Source organism: Muscardinus avellanarius (genome assembly GCF_963383645.1).
Source record: "Muscardinus avellanarius genome assembly, chromosome: 6".
NCBI lineage: Eukaryota > Metazoa > Chordata > Mammalia > Rodentia > Gliridae > Muscardinus > Muscardinus avellanarius.
Window position 1 is genome coordinate 137298112 of NC_137791.1, and position 22996 is coordinate 137321107.

Here is a 22996-nt window from a genome sequence, read left to right on the forward strand (position 1 = left end):
TCTCTGTCTCTCGGGCTTCTCTTCTATCGAGGGGCGTGGTCTCCTCTGGGAATCACGGGACTCCGCCTCCTAGCTTCCGGCCCCGCCCCCTGCTGGGCAGCGGCTCAAACCTTTCAGTGCCCAGAGCTGCCTGCATCCTGGCTGGACACTGTCCTTCCCTCCGCTCATGGTTGAGGGCTCTGCTGCATGACTTGGAGGAGGAGGGCAAGCCTCAGGCGGTGGGGGTCTGCCTGGGCTGCTGGCCTGCACCCTGATCACGCTGTCAGACATCTCCGTGGACCTCTCGCTGTGGGTTATGAGGGGTCACAGCTGTCCCATGTGCCTGGTGAAGGTGTCCTGTAGGTCACCATCCTGCAAGAGCAGGTGAGCCGATCGATCCATGTAGGCATTGGGCCTGTGGGGGCTGGTCCACGGGGCACTGAGTCCCCATAGGTACCGGCAGCAGCTGGGGCCAGAGCCTCCCTGCGTCTCCCCCCTGGGGGTTGTTATGGGGCCCTTCTCACCCCTGTGTGCTCACAGACACTGGGCTCTGTCTCTAGGAACTCAGCAGGTGTGGTTGGTTAAGGAGCGAGGCCTCGGCCTTCCGGAAGAAGCCTAACCCTTGAGTCCACATGGCTGGGCTTTGTCAAGGGCCCTCAAAACCCCACGGGGGTGAGGTGGTGAGGACAGTTTGGGGTGTTCATCCTTTTTTTTGGGAAGGGGGTTCCCAACTCATGTAACCAGGAGACCCCACACTCGTAGTGTTGGGGGAACAGGGAGCCTGTGCTTGAGTGGGCCTTGGAGAGGGTATTGAATAACTGTAGAAAGGAGCTGCTGGCATGCCCCCTCCCCCCGGTTAAATACTCAGGCCTCTCGTGAAAACTGGTGAGTAGGTGGCTGGAGGAGAGACTGGCACTGTGGAGGTGCTCCAGCAGGTTGGCCACACGGCTGGCCAGCCCGTGGCTGTGGGCAGAGGATGCTCTTGACCCTCGCTGCCCCCTCAGGCGCCCTTAGACTGGTCATGTGACTTCTCAGACTCAGAAGGGTGCTGCTTGACCTCAGCAGGTGTAGCGGGCAGAGCGGGGCCGGCCCCAGTGAGCACAGGGCCCCGTCCCTAACTAGACTGCCTCTCTCTTTCCAGGTGAATGCCACAGGCCGCCAGCTGCAGACAGCGGTACGGTACCCGGAGCCCCTTGTTTTGGTTTGTAGGATGCTGAGGCCTCCATGGTGTCCCAGCACCTGAGAGCTGAGCCCACGGGCTCCAAAGTGGGTGACGACTAACCGTGCCTGTTGATCAGACTCGCGGTCCTGCTTAAACAGATGAGAAGTGGAAGGAAACCCCAAAGACAAGCTGCCCCGTGGCTCACACTCTGCCCATCCTGCCTGCTGGCCGGAGCTCCTGCAAATGTCGCCCTCCCCCTCTCCTTCCCTCCCTCCACCCCATGGTGAGCTCTCCAGGGCTGGGGCAGGCCTCCAGGTGGGCCATACTGCACCTCCCCTTTCTGGGGGTGGGGGGTGTGGCTGAACAAGCTAAGCACACATTTTTTTTTTTTTTTTGTGGTACTGAGATGGAACCTCCAGGCTATACTCCCAGACCTATTTTATATTTTTTATTTGGTAACAGGGTCTTACTAAGTTGCTGAGAGCCTCACTAAGTAGCTGAGGCTGTGTCAGCCTCCCAAGCGCTGGGATTACAAGCGTGCATCACCGCATCCAGCTGCTAAGAACATATTCTAAACACCTGCTGAGCCTTGGGCTTGGGCGAGTCCCAGCCACCCCACCCCCAACCTGATTTCCTTTTTCTGTGAAATGAGGAGGAGTCCCGATTTTAAAACTTAGGTGTCCAAAGCACTCAGGATGGAAAGCTGGCTCTCTGAACGAGGACAGCATTTTTCTTGCTGATTTGGGCCTCTGGTACGTTCTACGTGGAAGGACCAGGCTTCTAAGGCACCAGGAAAACACTTTCCCAACACAGAAGCCAATGCCATAGATAACATGCTCCGAGCAGAGAAGACCCGAGCAGAGTAATCCTGTGCTTTCTAAGCGCTGATGCAGACAAGGCAAATCTCACACGAGTACAACGTGCTGCTGTGTCTGGAAGGCGGGATGAGGAGCAGAGTGTGGGGCTGGGGGCTCAGGGCTCAGTTCTGCCCTGAGGGGTCTGTAGGCCTTGGCTGTCTGGCAGATGAGGGCCTGCGGAGGGGGACAGGTGGAGCCTGTCCACTTTGGGCTGGAAAAATAGTCCTGATGGTCAAGCACAAAGATGCCCCGTGACAGAGAGCCTGTTTCCTGCACCTTAAGCATCATGCAAGATGCAGCAGGGAGCTTGGACCTTCAGCCCCATCTCCTCACAGGGTCCTGGCCCAAGCTCGCCAAGAGGGCCCAGGCTTTCCCCAGAGGCACGAGAGAGGGCGACTGAGCAGGACGCACCTTTGGGGACCTTCAGTGGGGCTCACATGGCTTCCTGCCGCTCCAGTGGCCTCGCTCCTGTGCCTATGTGGCGGTCCCTTGCAGGGCTCGCTCCCTGTTCCTATATTGTGGCTGCAGCCTCTGAGGCCCAGGGCAGCTTGCCCCAGCGCACTGGCTAGAGGGAGCTGAGCCCGGCTAGTCTCAGGAGCCTCTCTGCACCTCCCACAGGCCCGGGCTTCCTCCACAGCCGCCCGGTGCTCTCTCCCTACCGGGCTGTGGGTGCCCCGTCCATGCGGGCCCTGGCGGGTCCACTGAGGCAGGGCCCTCCTGACCCGCTGGCCCTGCCTCCCCAGCCACCTGTGTGGACCTGCAGCTCAGGACCTGCGCTGACGGCTCCTATGCCCAGATGGCCTTCCCCAACCCGCTGGAGCAGCGGTCGCGGGAGGTGGTGGAGGCCAGCTCCGAGTACATCCTGCTCAGTGTCCTGCAGCATCTCCTGGAGGGCCAGTGCAACCCCGACCTGCGGCTGCTGGGCTGTGCCGTGCTGGCACCGCGGTGCGAGGGCGGCCGGGTGCGCAGGCCCTGCCGGCGCGTGTGCGAGGGCCTGCGGGAGGACTGCCAGCCCGCCTTCGATGCCATCGACATGGCCTGGCCCTACTTCCTGGACTGTGCCCGCTACTTTGCGGGGGATGAGGAAGACTGCTACGACCCCCTGGAGAAGCTTCGGGGTAAGGGGGACCGCGGGGCTTCCCGGGGCTCTGAGGAGTCACGGTGTGGGCTGCCTGCCGTCCACGGGATGTTAGGTCCAAACTGGAAGAAACAATCGAGGCTTTATTCCTGGGTGGCACAGGGTGGGGACAGAGAGAGAATGGCTCCCTGTCCCTGTGGAAGGGCACCTGCAGGTCTGAGTGGGGGCCAGCTCTCCAGGAAGGGCTCCGCCCGAGGGAGGGCTTGGGCGGGAGGGCACTTGGCTAAATAGGTGGCCGTGCCCAGCAGATGCCCTCCAGGAAGCTGCCGTGCCTGGCCCTCCACTGCATGGGCTGGTGGGCAGGGTGCCCCCGAGGCTGCCAGGCACTCCAGGTCATGGCTGGGCCTCAGGGCCCATGCCTCACACAGGGGATCTGGCCTGCAGGGACTCCTGGGGCAGGTTCTGTGGGCCCTGGGGCTTCGGGTGACAAGAGAGGGTGACAGGAAGGCGCTGTCCTGTAGACTGAGCGGTGGTAGGCTGGGCGGCCCTGAGTGATGGAGCGCTCACCTGCGCGGAGGTCCCGAGGGCCGCTCAGCAGCGATGCCACGGGGGTGCCGGCCCTGCACGGGGCCTGTATGCACTGCTTGCCCCAAGTCTGGGGCACACCCTGGCCGGCAAGGACCCCGGGAGCAGCCTAGCCTGCATGGCCTGGCTGGTGGCGCTTCCTGTGTGAGGGCCGTGTTGTTTACTGTGCTTTCTGAGATGGGAGCCGCGGGGTGGAGACAGGGAGGCCGGGGTCTTCAGCCACCCAGGACAGTCACTGGTAGGTGGACTGGCTTGTCCAGTCTTCAACAGCTATTAGGCACCCACTGTGTTTATGGCTCTGTGCTGGGACCTGAGAGATGGGGGAAGGGACGCAGGTGGGTCCCTGCCGGGCTCAGGGCTGATCCTGACAGGCTTGGCGTGGCAGCTGCGGCCAGGGCAGCTCTGCTGAGGGTGGGAGCTGTCTGCTGAAGGGCCCTCAGGTGATGGAGCCAGCCAGTGAGACTGAAGACAAGGGGGAGGAAGCCGGTGGCTCCAAGACTGTCCTGCTGCTCTGGGAAAGCCCAGAGCCGCTCTCAAGAGATTATTTTGGGCTTCTCCACCACCAAATTGCCAGTCCCATTGGCTTTCTTTCCTCTCAACAACCACTCTGAGCAGAAACAAAACCACAGGCCGGAGGGAGCAAGAGACTCTGCGGGCCCCCCCCCCCCAGGCGGCTGGGGCCTGTGGTGCGCTCTGTGGTGCACTCTGCGGGGGCTGAGGGGCCGTCCATCCGGCTGTCCTGGTGCTCCTGCTCTGGCGAGCTGCGGGCACTTTGACCCAGCCCTGCCCCTTCCCCTCCTTCCTGGAAGATGCCCTGCTATTGCACTGGTGAGGGGGCAGCGTGTGGGCTGGTCGCCGCGCTGGAGCGCAGACTGTGAGGAGCCGGGGAGCAGGCTGGCTCGCTTCCTGCTGCGGTTGACGCAGCTCGCGAGGGGATGCCCGCGGGCACCGGTTCCAGCTGGGTGGTGGTCGGCATGGAAGTGCAGGGCCAGAGGCGGCGCCCACAGGCATGTCCGGGGGTTCTCGATGGGTCTCCTCACATTCTACTGTTGGGGAATTGGGGAATCGCCCTCCCCCAGCGCCTGCTTCTACTTGTAGTGTTGGGGATGGTGACGCCCTACATGTACACCTCCTGGGAGCTGTTGATGTGGCTATAAGTATTATAAGGGGAATTTTTGTGGTGTGTGTGTGTGTGTGTGTGTGTGTGTGTGTGTGTGTGTGTAACTAGAGATTGTACCCAGGGACATCCTACCTCCGAGCTACACCCCCAGCCCCATTTTTTACTCTTTATTTTGAAACAGGGTCTCACTGAGTTGGGGAGGGCCTCACTAAGTAGCTGAGGCTGTCCCCAAACCACGATCCTCCTGTCTCAACCTCCCAAATGCTGGGATTACAAGTGTGCGCCACCACGCCCGGCTCTGTTTTTTTTGAAACAAGGTCCTATTAGGTTTCTGAGAGTCTTGCTACATTGCTGAGGCTGTCTCAACCCTGCAATTTTCTTGTCTCAGCCTCTCAAGTACTGGGATTATAGGCATGTGCCACTATGCCTGGTTTATAAAGGGGATTTAACCCAAAACGTTGATGCCGGGCATGGTGGGCACGCTTGTAATCCCCGCGCTTGGGAGGAGGAGACAGGAGGATCGCGCAGGTTCGAAGCCAACCGTGCTGGCTTAAGAGACCCTGTTTCCAAATAAAAAAGTATAAAAATTGGTCTGGGAGTGTAGCTCGTAGGCAGTAAGGGTTTCCAAGAACCCCAGTACCACAATAAATAAATAAATAAATAAATAAATAAATAAATAAATAAATAAAATAACCCCAAACATTGACAGGCTTCCAGAGCGATCCAAGGGGAAGGCCTGGGTCCCACTCCCAGGTGCGATGTGGGGGTGGGGGTGGGGGCTCTCAGCGAGCAGGCATCCCCAGGCAGGAGCGGGGAGGCTGAGCAGTGCGGGTGAGTAGGTGGTACGGACCCTCTCTTTCCCCAGGAGACCTGGAGGCTGAGGAGCCACTGCCCTCGGGGCTGCCGCCCACCTTCATTCGCTTTGCCCACCACTCCTACGCCCAGATGGTGCGGGTGCTGAAGCGGACAGCGGCCCGCTGCACCCAGGTGGCCAGGACCTACAGCATAGGCCGCAGCTTCGACGGGAAGGACCTGCTGGTCATCGAGTTCTCAAGCCGTCCTGGCCAGCACGAGCTGAGTGAGTGTCCTAGTGAGAGCCTGGCTTGCTCCTACTCCAGGCTGGCGTGAGCCTGGGGTGCACAAGCCGGGAAGGGGTGTTTGGGGGCACAGGCGGCTGTGGACAAGGCTTTGGGCTCTGCCTGGCCACATCTCAGAGGGAGCTTCTGCATAAAAAGGGGGCTTTCAGCCAGGCGCAGTGACACACGTTTGTAATCCCAGTACTTGGGAGGCTGAGACAGGAGGATCGCAGTTCACGGCCAGCCTCAGCTACTTAGTGAGGCCCTCTGCAACTTAGTGAGACCCTGTTTCAAAATAAAGAATAAAAAAAAATTGGGTTGGGGGTATAGTTCAGAGGTAGAATGCCCCTGGGTTCCATCCCCAGCACCACAAAAATAAATAAAAGGGAGGCTTTCCATTTCACTCCAGCCTTGAGGGGCAGGAGACCAGGTGAGCTCACCATGACAGATTCTGGCCCAGAAGGACTGAGTAGACATAAAACCAATCAACTTAAAGCACGGTAGTGCAGGTGTGCAGGAGGGAGCTCGGCGGTCCAGGAGGCAGAGGGGGCAGGTCCACACGCGGTACCAAGTCAGGGAGCCACGGCTCGCAGTGGCAGCGCATTTATCAGGAGCATGTGGCCGTGTCACCGTCCACCAGTGACCTCATGGTTTGCCGTCTCGCCCTTGAGCGCCCGCCCAGGCAGGGCTTTGCAGCCCTGGGGCCCGGGGCTTTCCCTCTGCTCTGCCAAATTTCTCGGACCTGTGCCACTGGCAGGGTAGCATGGGTAAGTGACTATTACGGCTAGATGCACACCCGCTTGCTCCAGGCTTGGCCTGTTCTGACCAGCAGAGGGCAGTGTGGAGGTGCCCGGCCACATGTTCCCTCGGACTTGTCTTCTCTGGGGGAACATTAGAAAATTAACTTCCATTGTGTGTGATTGACGCCCACTCTGAGGTGAGGAAGGGGTCCTGGGCTGGTTGCATCTCACAATCCAGGATGTTCTAGAGAGATGAGCCCCTGGCTGGGCAGCCTTGGTTTCCTGTGTGGCGACTCCAGGATGACCATGCGGTGCTCAGGGTATTGGGGTGCAGGCCTCTGGGGACCCAGGAATCCTGATCCTGCCTCTGCCCTGTCCTCAAGCCCAGCTGTTCTCAAGACCTTACTGGTCAAGCAGGATCAACCCAGAAGCTGCCTCAGACTTTATAAGCTAATAGGTTAATCAGCCCAGAGCCTTTTCTGGGCTGGCCACTTCAGCCCAGTTTCACCCTGCTGGCCTAGGCAGCTGTACGTTAGCAGCCCAAAGGCCATGTCTCCCATGAAGGCGAGAGGTTATCTGGCTGCACCCAGCTTCTAAGGTCCACCCACTCCCATCTGTGTAGAAGGCAAGGAGAGGTGTCTGTCATGGAAGGCCTCCTGGTCACTTATGCCCCAGGACGTGAAGCCCAAGAGATGTGGCATTCACCCCCATGGCTGAAGGTTGCTGTGCCTTGAATAGCCATTTTCCAGGTGAGCAGTAGGAGGCACAGAGAGGAGGGCAACTTGACCGTGGTCATCCTACAAATGAAATACCAGCTTTTTTCTATAATCCACAATCCATCCATTCATCTACCCAGTCATCCATCCATCCATCCATCCAGTCATGCATCCATCGATCAATCCATCGATCCATCTGTCCATCGATCCATCCATCCATTGATCCACTCATCTATCCAGTCATCCATCCATTGATCCATTCATCTATCCAGTCATCCATCCATCGATCCATCGATCCATCCATCCAGTCATCCAGTCATCCATCCATCCATCCATCCATCCATCCATCCATCCATCCATCCAGTTATCCATCCATCCAGTCATCCATCCATTTTTCCATCCAGTCATCCATCCAGTCATCCAGTCATCCATCCATCCATCCATCCAGTTATCCAGTCATCCATCCATCTATCCATCCATCCAGTCATCCATCCATCCATCCAGTCATCCAGTCATCCAGTCATCCATCCATCCATCCATCCATCCATCCATCCAGTCATCCATCCATCCATCCATCCATCCATCCATCCGTCCGTCCATCCATCCAGTCATCCAGTCATCCAGTCATCCATCCATCCAGTCATCCATCCAGTCATTTAGTCATCCATCCATCCATCCATCCATCCATCCAGTCATCCATCCATCCATCCATCCATCCATCCAGTCATCCAGTCATCCATCCATCTATCCATCCATCCAGTCATCCATCCATCCATCCATCCATCCATCCAGTCATCCATCCATCCATCCAGTCATCCATCCATCCAGTCATCCAGTCATCCATCTATCCATCGATCCATCCATCGATCCATCCATCCATCCATCCAGTGATGCATCCATCGATCAATCGATCCATTTGTCCATCCATCCATTGATCCATCGATCCATCCATCCATCGATCCATCCATCGATCCATCGATCCATCCATCCATCCATCCATCGATCCATCGATCGATCGATCGATCGATCCATCCATCCATCGATCCATCCATCCATCCATCGATCCATCCATCCATCCATCCATCCATCCATCGATCCATCCATCCATCCATCCATCGATCCATCCATCCATCCATCCATCCATCCATCCATCCATCGATCCATCGATCCATCGATCCATCCATCGATCCATCCATACATCCATCCATACATCCATCGATCCATCGATCCATCGATCCATCCATCCATCCAGTCATCCATCCATCCATCCATCCATCCAGTCATCCAGTCATCTATCCATCCATCCATCCATCCATCCATCCATCCATCCAGTCATCCAGTCATCCATCCATCCATCCATCCATCCATCCATCCATCCATCCATCCAGTCATCCATCCATCCATCGATCCATCCATCCACCCATCCATCTAACCAACCGTCATTCCCTCTCTCCCGCCCGCCCTCTGGCCCTCTCAGGGACAGCTGCCCTCCCAGCTAAGCACTGACTTACCTCACTTGTTGCACAAACATAGGAAGCAGCTGCCAATGAGAGCCACAGGAACATTGGCCCCACGTACTACTGGCGGTGTCCTTGCTAATCATGGCCAGACATAAGAAATGAGCTCACCCAGCGACGGCCTCTGAGCCTCATCATGAAGGGGTTCTTGGGTCAGAGCAAGCTCAGATCCGTGCAGGTGCATCTCACCCTTGCTGAGCGGGGGCCTCGAGGCCCCGGGGACTCTGGATATGAGTCGACACCCAAGTCGCGTCTCCCCACAGTGGAGCCCGAGGTGAAGCTTATCGGCAACATCCATGGCAACGAGGTGGCGGGACGGGAGATGCTCATCTACCTGGCCCAGTACCTGTGCTCCGAGTACCTGCTGGGCAATCCCCGCATCCAGCGGCTGGTCAACACCACCCGCCTGCACCTGCTGCCCTCCATGAACCCCGACGGCTACGAGGTGGCGGCCGCCGAGGTGAGCCCCCGCTATGCTCCGGCCTCGACCTGTCCCCTTGCTCACCCCCTGGTTCTTGGTGAGGAGGGTCCGTTGCACACACTGTTCTAGGTGGCAGCGACTCCGCAGATGTCGGTACTGGCGAGGTCCTGCTTGGGGTGGGAGAGAGACATCAGAATTCTATGATGTAGAGGGAAGCAGATGCATGCTCTAGAGAAAAGTTATGACGGGAGGAGACCACGGGCGGCCCAACGGCATGCCCTGAGCTCTTGGCTTAAGGCCAGACTGAACCTCAGCCGTGGCTCCAGCCCCGCCCCACGAGGCCTCACCTGGAAGGAGGGCCTGGGCCGCCCTCGCTGGAGCCAGCCTGTGCTGCAGGGTGCCGGCTACAATGGCTGGACCAGTGGGAGGCAGAACGCACAGAACCTGGACCTGAACCGCAACTTCCCGGACCTGACCTCCGAGTACTACCGGCTGGCCTCGGCCCGCGGGGCACGCACTGACCACATCCCCATCCCGCAGCACTACTGGTGGGGTAAGGTAGGAGCCACTGCCGCCCCATCCCTTCGTCCCCAGGGGCCCCTGCTTATTCTGGGGCCCTCAGGCCATCCCGGGGGCAGGAGCACCGTAGCCCTCTGAGCCTGTGTCCTGCTGTGAAACGGGAATGGCCCCCACTTCTTGGTGGGACTCAAGGAATGATGGGTTGAAGGTCGTCAGGCTCTGCCCAGCCAAAGCGCCCTGGGCTGGCCCAGGCAATGCTCAGCGTTGGTACCTGCACCACTATCTGTGTGCCCTTAGCCAGGCACCTGCTGAGCACCTGCTGTACACCAGGCGTTCACAGCACTGAGTGGGCCGGGCCCTTCCCTCCCCGGGGCTGGCTGAGCTGTGGGCAGACGCACCTGCAGCTAATGTTGCCTGCCCTGCGCAGTAACAGAGGGCAGCGGTGAAGGCCCAAGAAGGCGTTTGGTCCTCCTGGGCCCTGGGAGGCTGCCCAGAGGGGGCGGCATCCATCATGCCAAGAGGAGAATTCTAAATGGGAGGACCACCGTGAGCCTGCTGTGGCTTTATGGAACCCAGAAAGCTGGGCTGGAGCGCAGCAGGGCCTGGGGAGGGGTGGGTGCGGGGCCTGGGGAGGTGTGGATGCCTGCGGCACACTGGGTGGTCAGCAGGGGATCCTCTGCCCCACAGGTGGCCCCCGAGACCAAGGCCGTCATGAAGTGGGTGCGGAGCGCCCCGTTCGTGCTGTCGGCCAGCCTGCACGGGGGTGACCTGGTGGTGTCCTACCCCTTCGACTTCTCCAAGCACCCTCTGGAGGAGAAGATGTTCTCCCCCACGCCAGATGAGAAGGTGAGGGGGTCTCTTGGCTGGCGCCGACCTGTTCTGAGCTTGTGAGCCCCAGGAATCGCAGAACCCTCCAAGCCTCAGTGTTCAGAGCCCCTCTTCTAGGAAGCCAGGGCCCAGCTGGTAGCAGCACCTCCTCAGAGCTGCTGGGGTGTCCTGCTGGGCTCTGGAGTGTCCCGCTGCCCCAGGGGAAGGTGCAGTTCCAGGCTATGCCAGCAGAGGGCAGTGCTGCCCCACGCATGGCGCCCTGCTCGCCCCAGGCCTGGGGCCATCTTCCCACTTTCCTGGGGGCCTGGGGCTATCAGGTGTCGGTCTCCCTGGGAGTCCTGGGTGCATGGAATGGGCCCTTAGGTGAGGCCCTCCACCCTCCAGGCCTCAGCTTCCTCCCCCGTCCATAGGCTCAGGGTGGGGGTCCTGCTCCCAGTGGCCCTGTGCTGGCAGGCCATTGTGCCTGATGTCGAGACTCCTGCTGGGCTCCTGGGAAGGATCTGGAGTTGGTCCCCTCTGTTGGATGAATGAGAAGCCGACTGGGTGTGTGTGTCTAGATGTGCACAGAGCCAAGCTCTCCTAGTGACCCCCCTGCCCCAGAGCCTGCCCCTCACCTGTCCCCGCTCAGACAGCGCAAGCGGGAGCTCTGGACCAGCCAGCCAGCTGCTTGGGCTTGGGCATGCCTGTGCCCCCTGCCAAGTCACCACCCAGGCCTCCTGGTGTCCGAGGTGGCAGGCCTGTAGTGGTCTTCTGAGACCTTCCCAGCCGTGTTTAGGAAGAGGAGGGGAGGGGCTGGGCTGAGTGGGCAAGGGCCAGGCTCGGCTCCCTGCTGATGGGACACCTCGTTCTCTCTGAGGCCGCCACACCAGGTGCCCCAGCTGCCCCCAGACCCTCCCAAGTTGGCACTTAGGTATCAACCCAGTCTCACCAGCCCCTTCTGGTCCTGGACCCACTGGGACAAATGAGACGAGTCCCTTGCTGGGGTCCACAAACGAGCGACAGGAGGACAGGAAGGGCTGCCCAGGAAGCTGGGTGCACACATGTGTGTGTGCATCTGTGGGAGGTCGTATGCATGCATGTGTGCCCATGTTCGTGTATGTGTGTGTGTATTGGGTGTGCTTGCAACCTTGCAGGGCCTGCAGAGGGCTCCCCTGAGGAGGCGGCCCCTGCTGAGGGCTCCCCTGAGGAGGCGGCCTCCTTAGTTTGTGGTGGGGGTGGAGCCAGAAATGAGCCAGACAGGACAGGCGGAAAGCAATAGGCTGCTCAGAGGCTGGGGCGTGTGTGTGCACGCACGTGTGTGCAGGTGCAGGTGCACTCCTCTTTGTGTGTGTGCATGCATGTTGTGGGAGAGCGTGCATGCATGTGCGTGCCTGTGTTTACACATGTATGTTTGTGTGCACGCACATGCATGTTGAGGGAGAATATGGATGCATGTGTGTGCCTGTGTGTTTCTGTGCATGTATGTTGTGGGAGATCATGCATGCATGCATGTGTGCCTGTGTTCACGTGTGTATGTTTGTGTGCACAATGCATGTGTGTACCTATGTCCATATGTGTGTTTTTATGCATGCATGCATGTTGTGGGAGACATGCATGCCTGTGTTCATGTGTGTGCAAGGATGTTGTGGGAGAGCATGCGTGGATGTATGTGCCCACGTTCATGTGTGTGTTTGTGTGCATATGTGTGTTGTGGGAGAGCATGTGTGTGTACATGCATGTTGTGGGAGACTGTGAATGCATGTGTGTGTGCCTATGTTCGTGTGTGTGTGTGTGTGTGTGTGTGTGTGTGTGTGTGTGTGTGTTTTCCAGGTGAGCATCTGCCCTGGCCTGGGCTTACGGAGGGCTTCCCTGAGGAGGCAGCCTCCCGACTGGGGCCCAAGGGCAAGCTGGAGCCGTCCAGCTGAGGGGCAGGAGGGGCACCACTAGAGGCACAGAGCCCCCCAGGAGCGAGGGGCTGGCCGTGCCATGGGGAGCACAGGCTGAACCCAGCCTGCCATGAGCCCGGAGCCCTGAGCGCGACGCCTGCGCGGGGGCCCAGTGGCCCTGAACCCATTTTCTCTCTCTCACACATTCGCTAATTTCCACAGGCACCAACAGTGCTGGGTGCCAGGCTGTGGGCCCAGAGCTCAGTGAGTGTGGCCATGGGGCTGGGTGCCAGGCTGTGGTCCCAGAGCTCAGTGAGTGTGCCCATGGGTTCTGGGTGCCAGGCTGTGGGCCCAGAGCTCAGTGAGTGTGCCCATGGGGGTGGGTGCCAGGCTGTGGGCCCAGAGCTCAGTGAGTGTGCCCATGGGTTCTGGGTGCCAGGCTGTGGGCCCAGAGCTCAGTGAGTGTGCCCATGGGGGTGGGTGCCAGGCTGTGGGCCCAGAGCTCAGTGAGTGTGCCCATGGGTTCTGGGTGCCAGGCTGTGGGCCCAGAGCTCAGTGAGTGTGCCCATGGGGGTGGGTGCCAGGCTGTGGGCCCAGAGCTCAGTGAGTGTGCCCATGGGTTCTGGGTGCCAGGCTGTGGGCCCAGAGCTCAGTGAGTGTGCCCATGGGGGTGGGTGCCAGGCTGTGGGCCCAGAGCTCAGTGAGTGTGCCCATGGGTTCTGGGTGCCAGGCTGTGGGCCCAGAGCTCAGTGAGTGTGTCCATGGGGGTGGGTGCCAGGCTGTGGGCCCAGAGCTCAGTGAGTGTGCCCATGGGGGTGGGTGCCAGGCTGTGGGCCCAGAGCTCAGTGAGTGCGCCCATGGGTGCTGGGTGCCTCCTCCGCTGGGTCTGCCTCGGCCGGAGCTCTCAGCACGGCGGGGGGCAATGACTCGGCCTCAGGAGCCCCTCCGCGTCGGCTCAGCCTCCAAGCACAGAGGTGTCTCCAGGGGCAGGCTCACCTCAACGAGTCCCACTGGAGCCAAAAGAAACGAGACCGTTCCCACTGGCCACCAGCCATCGATCAATAGCTACGCGCCCTGCAGCCGGCAGTGGTCTCTGTGGGAACCAGAGTCCCAGGAGAGGCAGGGGCGGGTGGGCGAGTGGGAGGGGTGGGGATGCCCTGAGACACCCTCCCCCAAGTCTCCACGGCGCCCGGGTGAGAGCCAGCATGCCCCGTGTTCGGGGCCTCCCTCCTCCGCACCTGCCCTGCTGCTGGAACCCGGGCTCTCCTGTCCTTCTCGTCCCCAGGGGGACAGTCCAGCAGGCTGTGGGAGGAGCGGGCTGGGCGTTCCCGTGCCTCCTCCCTGAGCCTCACCCGCCCTCCTCATAACTGTCTGCTCCTGCCCACTCACTGCGCCCAGACAGGCGGCTCCTGGTGTACGCCAGGCCTGTGCTCGGGCCCGGGTCCTCGGGCTGACGGTCAGCACTGCCTTATCCCAAGGGCTGCATGGCAGGATGGCGCCTGGGCTGTTGGGCCACCGCACGGGGGGACTGTGGAAACGGAGGGGCAGGGAGCCCTGGGGGGGCAGAGCGGGAGCCCTGGGGGGCAGAGCGAGAGCCTGGGGGGACAGAGCACCCAGGCTTGCCCCCCAAACTGTGCTGCTCCGCGGGGTAGGTGCAGGTCCGAGGTGGGGGCACTTGGGGCACTGACCTCTGTCTGTGGGACCATGTTCTAACTGGACCTACCCTCCCCCCTACTCAAACTCAAGGTCCAGGTCACATGAACCCCACACAGGAGAGATCTCACTCTGGCCTGGAACAGCTCTCTGTCTCTGAGCCTGCCTGTCCACCCTCTGATGTCCCCTTCTGACCAAATGGTCCCCTCCCTAGGACAGATGTGTCCTGGGCCACAGGCCCTCACAAGCCCAGTGCAGTGGGGACTTTTCATCCATCCGACCCACACTTGGGGGCCTCTACCTGGGTCAAGCCCCACGCCTGCCTGGAACTTACAGATGGCCGACGCCTGTCCCTGGAGGAGCAGGGACTGGACACAGAGCTTTGTGCTGGGGGACACAGGCGCACTGCAGCGGCAGCCCCGTGGCTGTGTCCCACGTCCCTCTGCCGACCGTGGTGGAAGCTGTCTGTGGCCGCAGCGGGCAGGCGATGGTCAGAGGGGCTTCCTACAGCCTACGCCCCCAATTGAGGGGCTGGTTGCCCTGGGTTACTGAAGTGCCAATTATCTATGGAGTAAGTTTGCTTGGGAGAGGAAGTTCTTGTGAAAACAGGGCCTACCCCTATCTGGGCCTTACCACCCTCAGAAAGCTAAGCCGGGCGTGGTGGTGCACGCTTGTCATTCAGTACTTGGGAGGCTGAGACAGGAGGATCACAGGTTCGCGGTCAGCCCCAGCAACCTGTGAGGCTCTCCTCAACTTAGTGAGACCCTGTTTCAAAATAAAATAAAAAATAGGGCTAGGGGTGTAACTTGAAGGTAGAATGTCCCTGGGTTCCATCCCCAATACCACACACACACACACACACACACACACACACACACACACACAAGAAATAAAACTGCAAAGCTGACTTCCAGGGGCTGCGAACACCACTGGTGTGCGCCCCTCCCCACAGAAAGCCCCATCTCCGAGCCAGGTGTGCGGGGCTCGGCCTCCAGCCACCCGTGCCCCCAGCCCATCTGCCCTGAGACTGCCTGCGCCCTCCTGCCTGTGCTGCAGGCCCGCCCCAGCTCTGAGGTCCTGCAAGGCCCCCACCTTCTGGGCGTGCCCCGCCCAGGAGCCCTCTTCTTTGACCTCCTTTCCAGATGTTCAAGCTGCTGGCCAGAGCCTACGCCGACGTCCACCCCATGATGATGGACAGGTCGGAGAACAGGTGTGGGGGCAACTTCCTGAAGCGGGGCAGCATCATCAACGGGGCCGACTGGTACAGCTTCACTGGAGGTGCGCCCGCGAGGGGTGCCGGCCTGGGCCTGCTCCTGGGGCTGCTGAGTCCGCCTCTCAGTTACTGCCTGGGCCGTGGGAGGGGGAGGGCCTGCGACCTTCTGTGGCTGCCATTCCCGTCTTTGTATTTATGCACCCGCATTGGCCGTGACTCCACCGTCACCAATCTGATTTTAAGGACGGAGGTCAGAAGAAATCGTGGGCCCCAGTTAAACCGCATTTCAGAGACAATGAGGTCCTTAGCCCTGCATGATCCCGGTGCCTGGGATAGACTTATCTGTAAAAACAGGCGCGGGCTAGACTTACACTGTAAGAAGAAGGATGGGGCATACTTACACCAAGGCTGGGCATCTGTTTTTGTTTGTTTGTTTGTTTGTTTTTTGCTGTACTGGGAATGGAACCCAGGGGCATTCTACCTCTGAGCTACACTCTCACACCCCTAGGCCCATTTTTTTGTGTGTGTGGTATTGGGGGGTAGAAGTCAGAAGCTTTCTACCTCCGGGCTATACTAGAGACCTATTTTATACTTTATTTGGAAACAGGGTCTCACCAAGTTGCTGAGAGCTTCACGCAGTAGCTGAGACTGGTCAGGGGCATTGTACACCCCCAGCCCTATTTTTTAGTGTTTTTATTTTTGAAACAGCATCTCAATGAGTTGCAAAGGGCCTCACTAAGTAGTAGCTGAGGCTGCCTGCGAACCGTGATCCTCTGGTCTCTGCCTCCTGAATGCTGGGATTACAAGTGTGTGCCACCAAGCCCGGCTGGGCATCTGTATTTTATGGGCCGAAGCTGAGGCCACTGGGCGGCACCCACACGCTCACCCTTTATCCACCATCGGTGCCCTCATGCCCACGGAACTTAGTATCTGTGTTGTTCTGCGGGTGAGGACAGGGAGAGGCTTGCCCTTAGTTGTGGCCATAGGTGGCAGGCCTGTCCTCGCTCTGGAGTGCCCAAGGCCAGGGGAAGGCCCCTTGGCGACCCTTCCCTTGCTGTCCACCCCAGGACCCACCAGCTCTGTCCAGCACAGGCAGCTTCTCTTCCTTCCAGGATCAGGGTGCATGGGTTCTCCGACCCCCCAAACCTGGACCGCAGCTCCACTTCTGGGCTCTGCAAAGAACCCACAAGGCGAGGCTGGGCTGGAGGAGGCCACAAGGCTCCATCCTGCAGGGGCAGGGCCACAGGGCCAGCCGGGCCCGGGGCCTCAGGGCAGCTGCCTGGATGCACAGAGACGTCGCAGTGGCTGCCGAGCTCCTGCAGGATGGCTCTCCTCTCGGGCCCCATTGGGGTGGCTCTCCTCTCGGGCCCCGTTGGGGTGGCTCTCCTCTCGGGCCCCGTTGGGGTGGCTCTGCTCTCGGGCCCCGTTGGGGTGGCTCTGCTCTCGGGCCCCCATCCTGCAACTGCCTGGCTGCCCCAGGAGGTGCTGCTCCAACTGGCCGAGAAACTCAGAAGCCCATTGCGTAGGGGCCGTGGTTCTTGGCCGCTGCCCACCCTGCGGGCCTGTGTCTCCTGGTGGTGGGGATGCTCGGAGCCCCTGCTGCTGTCAAGACGGTGCCCAGTAAATGAGGCTATTGTCCTTGTCGTGTCCCGGGGGCTCCAGGCCAGGGCTGCAGGAGCCGGGGCAGCCTGTGGCCTGGAGCTTCTGGCTTCTCCACTAGGAATCAGTGTAGAAGAATGGTCTCTGAGCTCCTTGGCCAGCTGGAGCTGCGCCTCCTGGGACAGCCCAGGCAGATAGCAGAGTGCAGGGAGCTGGAGAAGCCGGTGGGCGCAAAGTCCATACCCACCCGGGAGGGGAGCGCAGTGGGGCTGCTGTGCACCCCTGCTCCTTGCCCTGCCGTCCAGCCCCTGCCCCGATATATGGCCCCCGCCCTGATGTCCAGCCCCTGCCCTGACGTCTGCCCCCACCCCTGACATCCTGCCCCTGACGTCCGCCCCACCCTCAGGCATGTCTGACTTCAACTACCTGCACAGCAACTGCTTTGAGATCACGGTGGAGCTGGGCTGCGTCAAGTTCCCCCCCGAGGAGGCCCTCTACACGCTCTGGCAGCACAACAAGGAATCGCTTCTCAACTTCGTGGAGATGGTGAGCCCGGCGCGGCCCCGGGGCCTGGGCGGTGTGGTGCGGCCCACGCATCTGTTTATGACTCCACCTGCCTTCATCCCGGCCCCTTTCCTCCCTAGGATCTGGGGGTGCTGGGGACGCGAGGGCACAGTCCCCTGTGAGCAAACGTCTCTCTCTAAAGGGGCACAATTAAACAGGAAGTGTGGGGCCTGGCTTCCTGGAGGAGGGGCTGGGGGCTCCACCGTGAAGGAGAAGTGGAGGTGCTGAGCCGGCACCTGCAGAGACTCCAGGTGGAGGGGCCCGGCCACGGGAGGGGCACGCAGGTGATGGCTCTGGGTGCAGGTGTCTCCATGCCACCGGGGACACAGGCTGGAGTGAGCGGTCAGAGGCTGCTGCTGGGTGGTCTGCCTGAGAAGGACCTCTGTCCAGGGCAGAGGACAGCTGGACACAGGTGGGTGGGCAGTGAGTGAGGACAGCTGGTAGCATGCCCACAGTCACCCCTAAAGAGCCAAGGCCCCCCAGAACCTGATGTGGGGGACAGGCACCCAGTGCCCATCCCACCCAGCACTGCTCAGATGGGTGCTGTGGACTCTGAAGGGTCAGAGGACAAAGGGAAGGAGACACTGGTCCCAAAGGAGTCTGCTGGTATTTCCCAACCAGTGTCTAGAATGGCACCAATGGCCGGGCGTGGTGACGCACGCTCGTGATCCCAGCATTCTGGAGGCTGAGACAGGAAGACCGCAGTTAGCAGACAGCCTCAACTACTTAGTGAGGCCCTTTGCAACTCAGTGGAACCCTGTTTCAAAATAAAGAACAAAATATAGGGTTGGGGGTGTAGCTCAGAGGTAGAATGCCCCTGTTTCATCCCCAGAACTGCAAAAAAAAAAAAAAAGAACTACACCAATGGAATGTTGGCGCAGGTGTCCCATCAAGAAGCTGGCCAGCTGTGGGTAGGGCACAGGACTGCTCCCAGGCAGGGGTGCACAGCGCTCCACAGCTGGCCCTACGTGAAGGGTGCACAGCGCCCCAGGTTGGCTCCCACCCGCGCGGCGGAGGCGGGCTGCTCGTTTACACATGGGCTTGGGAGGTGTGGTGCTGCTCTGGGGCCGCGGGGCTGAGAGACGGCCAGAAGAGGAGGGCCAGGATCTCTTGGCCTGACAGTGAGGCTTGTCCCAGATCTGCCTTCCCCAGACTCCATTTCTGTCCATAAGCCCCTCCTTTCTAGAAAGGCCAGGAACCTCCCCCCAGTAAGAAGGGAGCTGAGCCTCCCAGGCCGGAGCACAGGCCGCAACAGGAGAGTCCAGGCCCCGGCCACCACAGGACGCGCGGGTGTCTTGGGTTCTGTTTTATGGCTGTGACTCGGGGAGGGCTCCTCCTTAGATAATGGCTCTGCTCGCGTATTTTATTTGACATCTGTCTGGTCAAAATGAGTTTTAAGGAGCCTTACAGCGGGGCTGGGATTGCTCCGTGGATATTGTACGTGAAGCCTTGGCATATGAAGATTTAATGGCCGGCGTGGTGCGCGGATGTCTGGGCAGCGCTCGGCCGGCTCCCGAGACGAACGACCCCCAGGAAAGCCGGCCGCAGCCTCCTGATAAGGATCGAGGCTGTCGTGGTCAATTGAGGGTGTCTTCCCGGTGATCCTGAGCAGGCCTCAGGTGGGAGGGCGGGTGCGGGGCCATCCCCAGTCTGCGCTGTGCGCAGAGGACTCTGATCCTAGGGGAAGCAGGCCGGGCCTGTGAGTGCCGCTGGCGCTGAGTGCGGGCTCCTAGGCACCTGGCCTGCTCGCAGGGGTCAGGGCTGGAGGTCTGGAGGAGGCGCCTCCCTCAGCCATCCCTCTAGGTAGGGCTTCCTGGAGGAGGAGAGAGGGTTGTATTTGGAAGGGAGAGGAGCTGGCCCTGGCGCTGAGCGAGGAGGGGTGAACACAGAGGGTGGAGGGCACCGCAGTCTGGGGAGGGGGCAGGCCTGGCCAGGAGGGGTGGGCCCTGATGGCTGGTGGGGGCTCGGCCACCATCCCGTGAGCCTTGGAGGACCGCACAGAAGTGCCCTACACTGTCCCCTTACCCCTCCTCTCCCGCCCAGTGAGGCCTGACATTCTGGGTTCCAAACGTCTCCCGAATAAGGTCTCCATGAGAGGGGCTCAGTTCAGCTGCACTGAGCGGCAAGCCCTGAGTGGACAAGGATGTCCAGGGGTGGCCGTAGCCTAAGATGGGGCAGGGGGCCGCCCACGCCTCGGCCACCGTGGCAGGAGGCTGAGAGCCCTACTATGTGCTTGGCACAGAGTCTACCTGATTTTTCCTGGAATTTTCTTAACACCTGGATTTGGTTTGTGGGGTCCTTGGGCTGGAGCTAGCAGTTCCATGAGCCTTCGCTGCGCTGCCCAGGGTCAGGAGCCAGGACGAGCTTCCCGACACTCACCCGGTTTCTCCTTAGCGCAGGCGGTGGCCACCCCAAGGTCTTGGTGGGGACAGTGTAAGATTGGCCGCCAGTCCTGTGGCCACTGGCAGCTTTTGCTCCACTTACACCCATTTTATTGTTGGGGAAACTGAGGCACGAAGAGGGAAGTGGTTTGTTGCAGGTCCAGAGCCCCTGGGGCAGTGTGCTTGGGTTGATCAGGAGCCAGGGGCCGCGAGGCTCAGGTGTGCTCAGGACCCATTTGAACCCAGGGCGGAGTGGGCCTGCTCCATGACTGTCCTCTCTGGGCACCGGCTCCTGTCCTCCAGTGACGCCCAGGCAGGATTGTCCTCCATGAAGAGGCAGGGAGACATGCTGAGATGCTCAGAGTCCGGACTCAGAATCGGGAGCCACTTTAGGACCTGACGGGGTCGTCACCAGGGTCCGGGCCTCAGCCTGTGTCCTGGTCAATGGCCATGCTGCCTGCGGGTCCACTCAGGGAACCCGTGGCGGTGGCTAGGAGGGCGTGCAGGGAGCCACGGGCATCAGCAGGCGGAGAGTGAAGGTCGGCTGCTGGGCGTCAGAGGCAGAGCTGAGAGGTTGTTCACAAGCCTGGAACATGCACGGGTGGACTGCCAGGGACATCCAGAAAGGGGTGGAGCTGTCGCTCCTGTGTCACAGGTCAGAATACTGAGGCTCAGAGAGAAGAGTGATGTAGTCACAGTCACACAGCCACGTGGCAGAGCAGGGCTCCGCAGCGTGGTTCCCCAGAGACCCCAGCTTCCGAGGTTGGCATGAAAGCTGGGACGGCTGCCTGGGTCGCCCTGGCGTGGCGCACCCCATCTCCAAGGCCCTCTCCCTGGTCTCTTCAGGCGCACCGGGGCATCAAAGGCGTGGTGATGGACAAGTTTGGCAAGCCTGTCAAAAATGCCCGGATCTTAGTCAAAGGTGTCCGCCACGATGTCACTGCAGGTGAGCACCTTCCTGGCACACGCTGGGGCACGCCTGTGACTCTGCGGCCGGTCAGTGCACTTCCGTATTCCCAGGAAGATGCCACCTTCTCAAAGGTGGTGGGAGGGAGCGCCTCCCCCCACAGGCCCATCTGTGTGTCCCAGAGACATAGCCAGTGAACCAGTCCAGGGGCCCCGGCTGCCCTCAGGGCTTCTTGCTGATGAAAAATCACAGTACTGCCTGACGTGGGGGCGCACCCTTGTACAGGGGGAGTGTAGGTTCGTGGCCAGCCTCAGCAGCTTGTGAGGCCCTCTGCAACTTAGTGAGACCTGTTTCCAAACAAAGAATAAAAGAGGGCTGGGAGTGGAGCTCAGAGGTAGAATGTCCCTGGGTTCCATCCCCAGTACCACAGAAAGAAAATAAACATGAAAGAAAGAAGAAAGAAAGAAAGAAAGAAAGAAAGAAAGAAAGAAAGAAAGGTAGGTATGTCACAGTGCATTGGGACGTGCCTGATGCAACAGAGTCAATCCATTTGAGAGAAGGACTTGCTAACTGTATTTTGGGGATGGGATAGTCATGAAGGCCTCAGAGAGGTGGCACCTAGGAAGGGCTTTGAGGGGTGAGTAGGAGCTTGACAGAGGAGGCGAGAAGGACATTCAGGCAGATGCAGGGAGAGTGCTCGTTTGGAGTCTGTCTGCTCCCTCACCCCGTGCTACCCCCTTCACTTGAGACGGGCCTGCAGCCCTGGTGAGAGTCCTACGCGTTGTCCTCACAGCCCCGGATGGTGACTACTGGAGGCTGCTGCCCCCAGGGTCCCACATCGTCATCGCCCAAGCGCCCGGCTACTCCAAGGTCATGAAGAGAGTCACCATCCCCCTCCGGATGAAGAGGGCCGGCCGTGTAGACTTCATCCTCCAGCCGCTGGGGACTGGACCCAAGAAGTTCCTTCACAGGCTTCAGAGAACGACACCCGGGTTCCGAGAGCCCCTGGGGGGCTCTGGGCCTCGGGGTGAGCCCCCGGAGCCGGGCCTCGAGCCCCCTGTGATGCACAGGCAGCCCCCGGCCGGCGGGAGCAAGCCCTGGTGGTGGTCCTACTTCACGTCCCTGAGCTCCCACAGACCACGCTGGCTGCTCAGGTATTAGGGTGCCCCTGCTCACCCTGCCTGCCTCCGTGCCGGGTCCTGGCTCTTGATGTTATCCACAGACCGCACAGAGCTGTTGCAGTTTTATTAAAGGGTCGTGTTCACCTTCTACCATGATCAGAGGCTCTGCAAAAGGCCCCGCTGGGTAGGCAGGCATTAGCCTGGCAGCTCACCCTGGTCCCTGCAGGAGGCCCCTGGACAGGGCGCCCTCCGCCCATGGATTCCTAACAGCAGGGTGGGGCGGGGCCGTCTGTGCTGCGCCTCTGGCCCGTGGGCCTACCCAGACGTGTTCACTGACCGGAAAACCCAGGTGGCGTTGGGGGAGGGGAGGGTGGTCAAGCCCCACAGAAGCTTCCTCTGCTGAACGTTGAGTGTCTAGGAGCAGAGGGGAAAGGTGTGGGTAGACAGAGGTTACCCAAGGCAGGGCCGAGGCCTCAAGGGCAGGAGAGCTGGCCAGAACCCGGGACCGGAGCATAGTCAAGGGGAATCAAGGTGGACACTTAGGGGCTTCTGGGGACCCTGACTCCACAGGCCAGTCTTCCTTGGCCCCCCTTATTCTCAGGATGCCATCAGCTCAGGTCTGGGGACCCTCCATGGTCCCACCCTCCGCACCAGTGCCTCCTCCCGGTCCACCTCTCTCCCCATCAGGGGGTCTGCGGTCTTGAGATCTGCCAGGAGGATGAATGCTGGCAAAGAAGGTGTATCGGTCAGCTAGGGCTGGGTAACAAAGTCCCACAGCCTGGGCCCTAAACAGCACAAACTCACTGTCTCACAGCTCTGGAGTTTGGAAGTCCAGGGTCTAGGTGCACGCAGGGCTGGCTCCTCCTGAGCCTTCTCCTTGACTTGTAGAGGGCTATCTTCTCTCTCTCCTCACATGGCCGCTGGGCCTCTGTGCCCATCTCCGTGTCCTAATCTCCTCTTCTTAAATTAGATCAGAGCCCCCCTGCTGGCCATATTTTAATTTAGTGTGTGTGTGTGTGTGTGTGTGTGTGTGTGTGTGTGTGTGAGAGAGAGAGAGAAAGAGAGAGGGCCCGTGTGTGATGTAGTGGGCTCCTT

At 60.2% G+C, this 22996-nt stretch overlaps 1 protein-coding gene across 1 annotated transcript; it reads left to right on the forward strand.

The window, feature by feature from the left end:
* Window positions 1-1128: 1128 nt before the first annotated feature.
* On the forward strand, window positions 1129-21941 carry CPZ (carboxypeptidase Z; the record flags this gene model as incomplete). The annotated part of the gene is made up of 10 exons (XM_080698172.1): window positions 1129-1153; window positions 2742-3116; window positions 5647-5859; window positions 9094-9290; window positions 9648-9809; window positions 10458-10616; window positions 15259-15394; window positions 17335-17474; window positions 20720-20819; window positions 21574-21941. The coding sequence occupies exons 2-10, from the start codon at window positions 2795-2797 to the stop codon at window positions 21939-21941; spliced, it is 1797 nt and encodes a 598-aa protein (XP_080554298.1). The 5' UTR covers window positions 1129-1153; window positions 2742-2794.
* Window positions 21942-22996: the final 1055 nt, after the last annotated feature.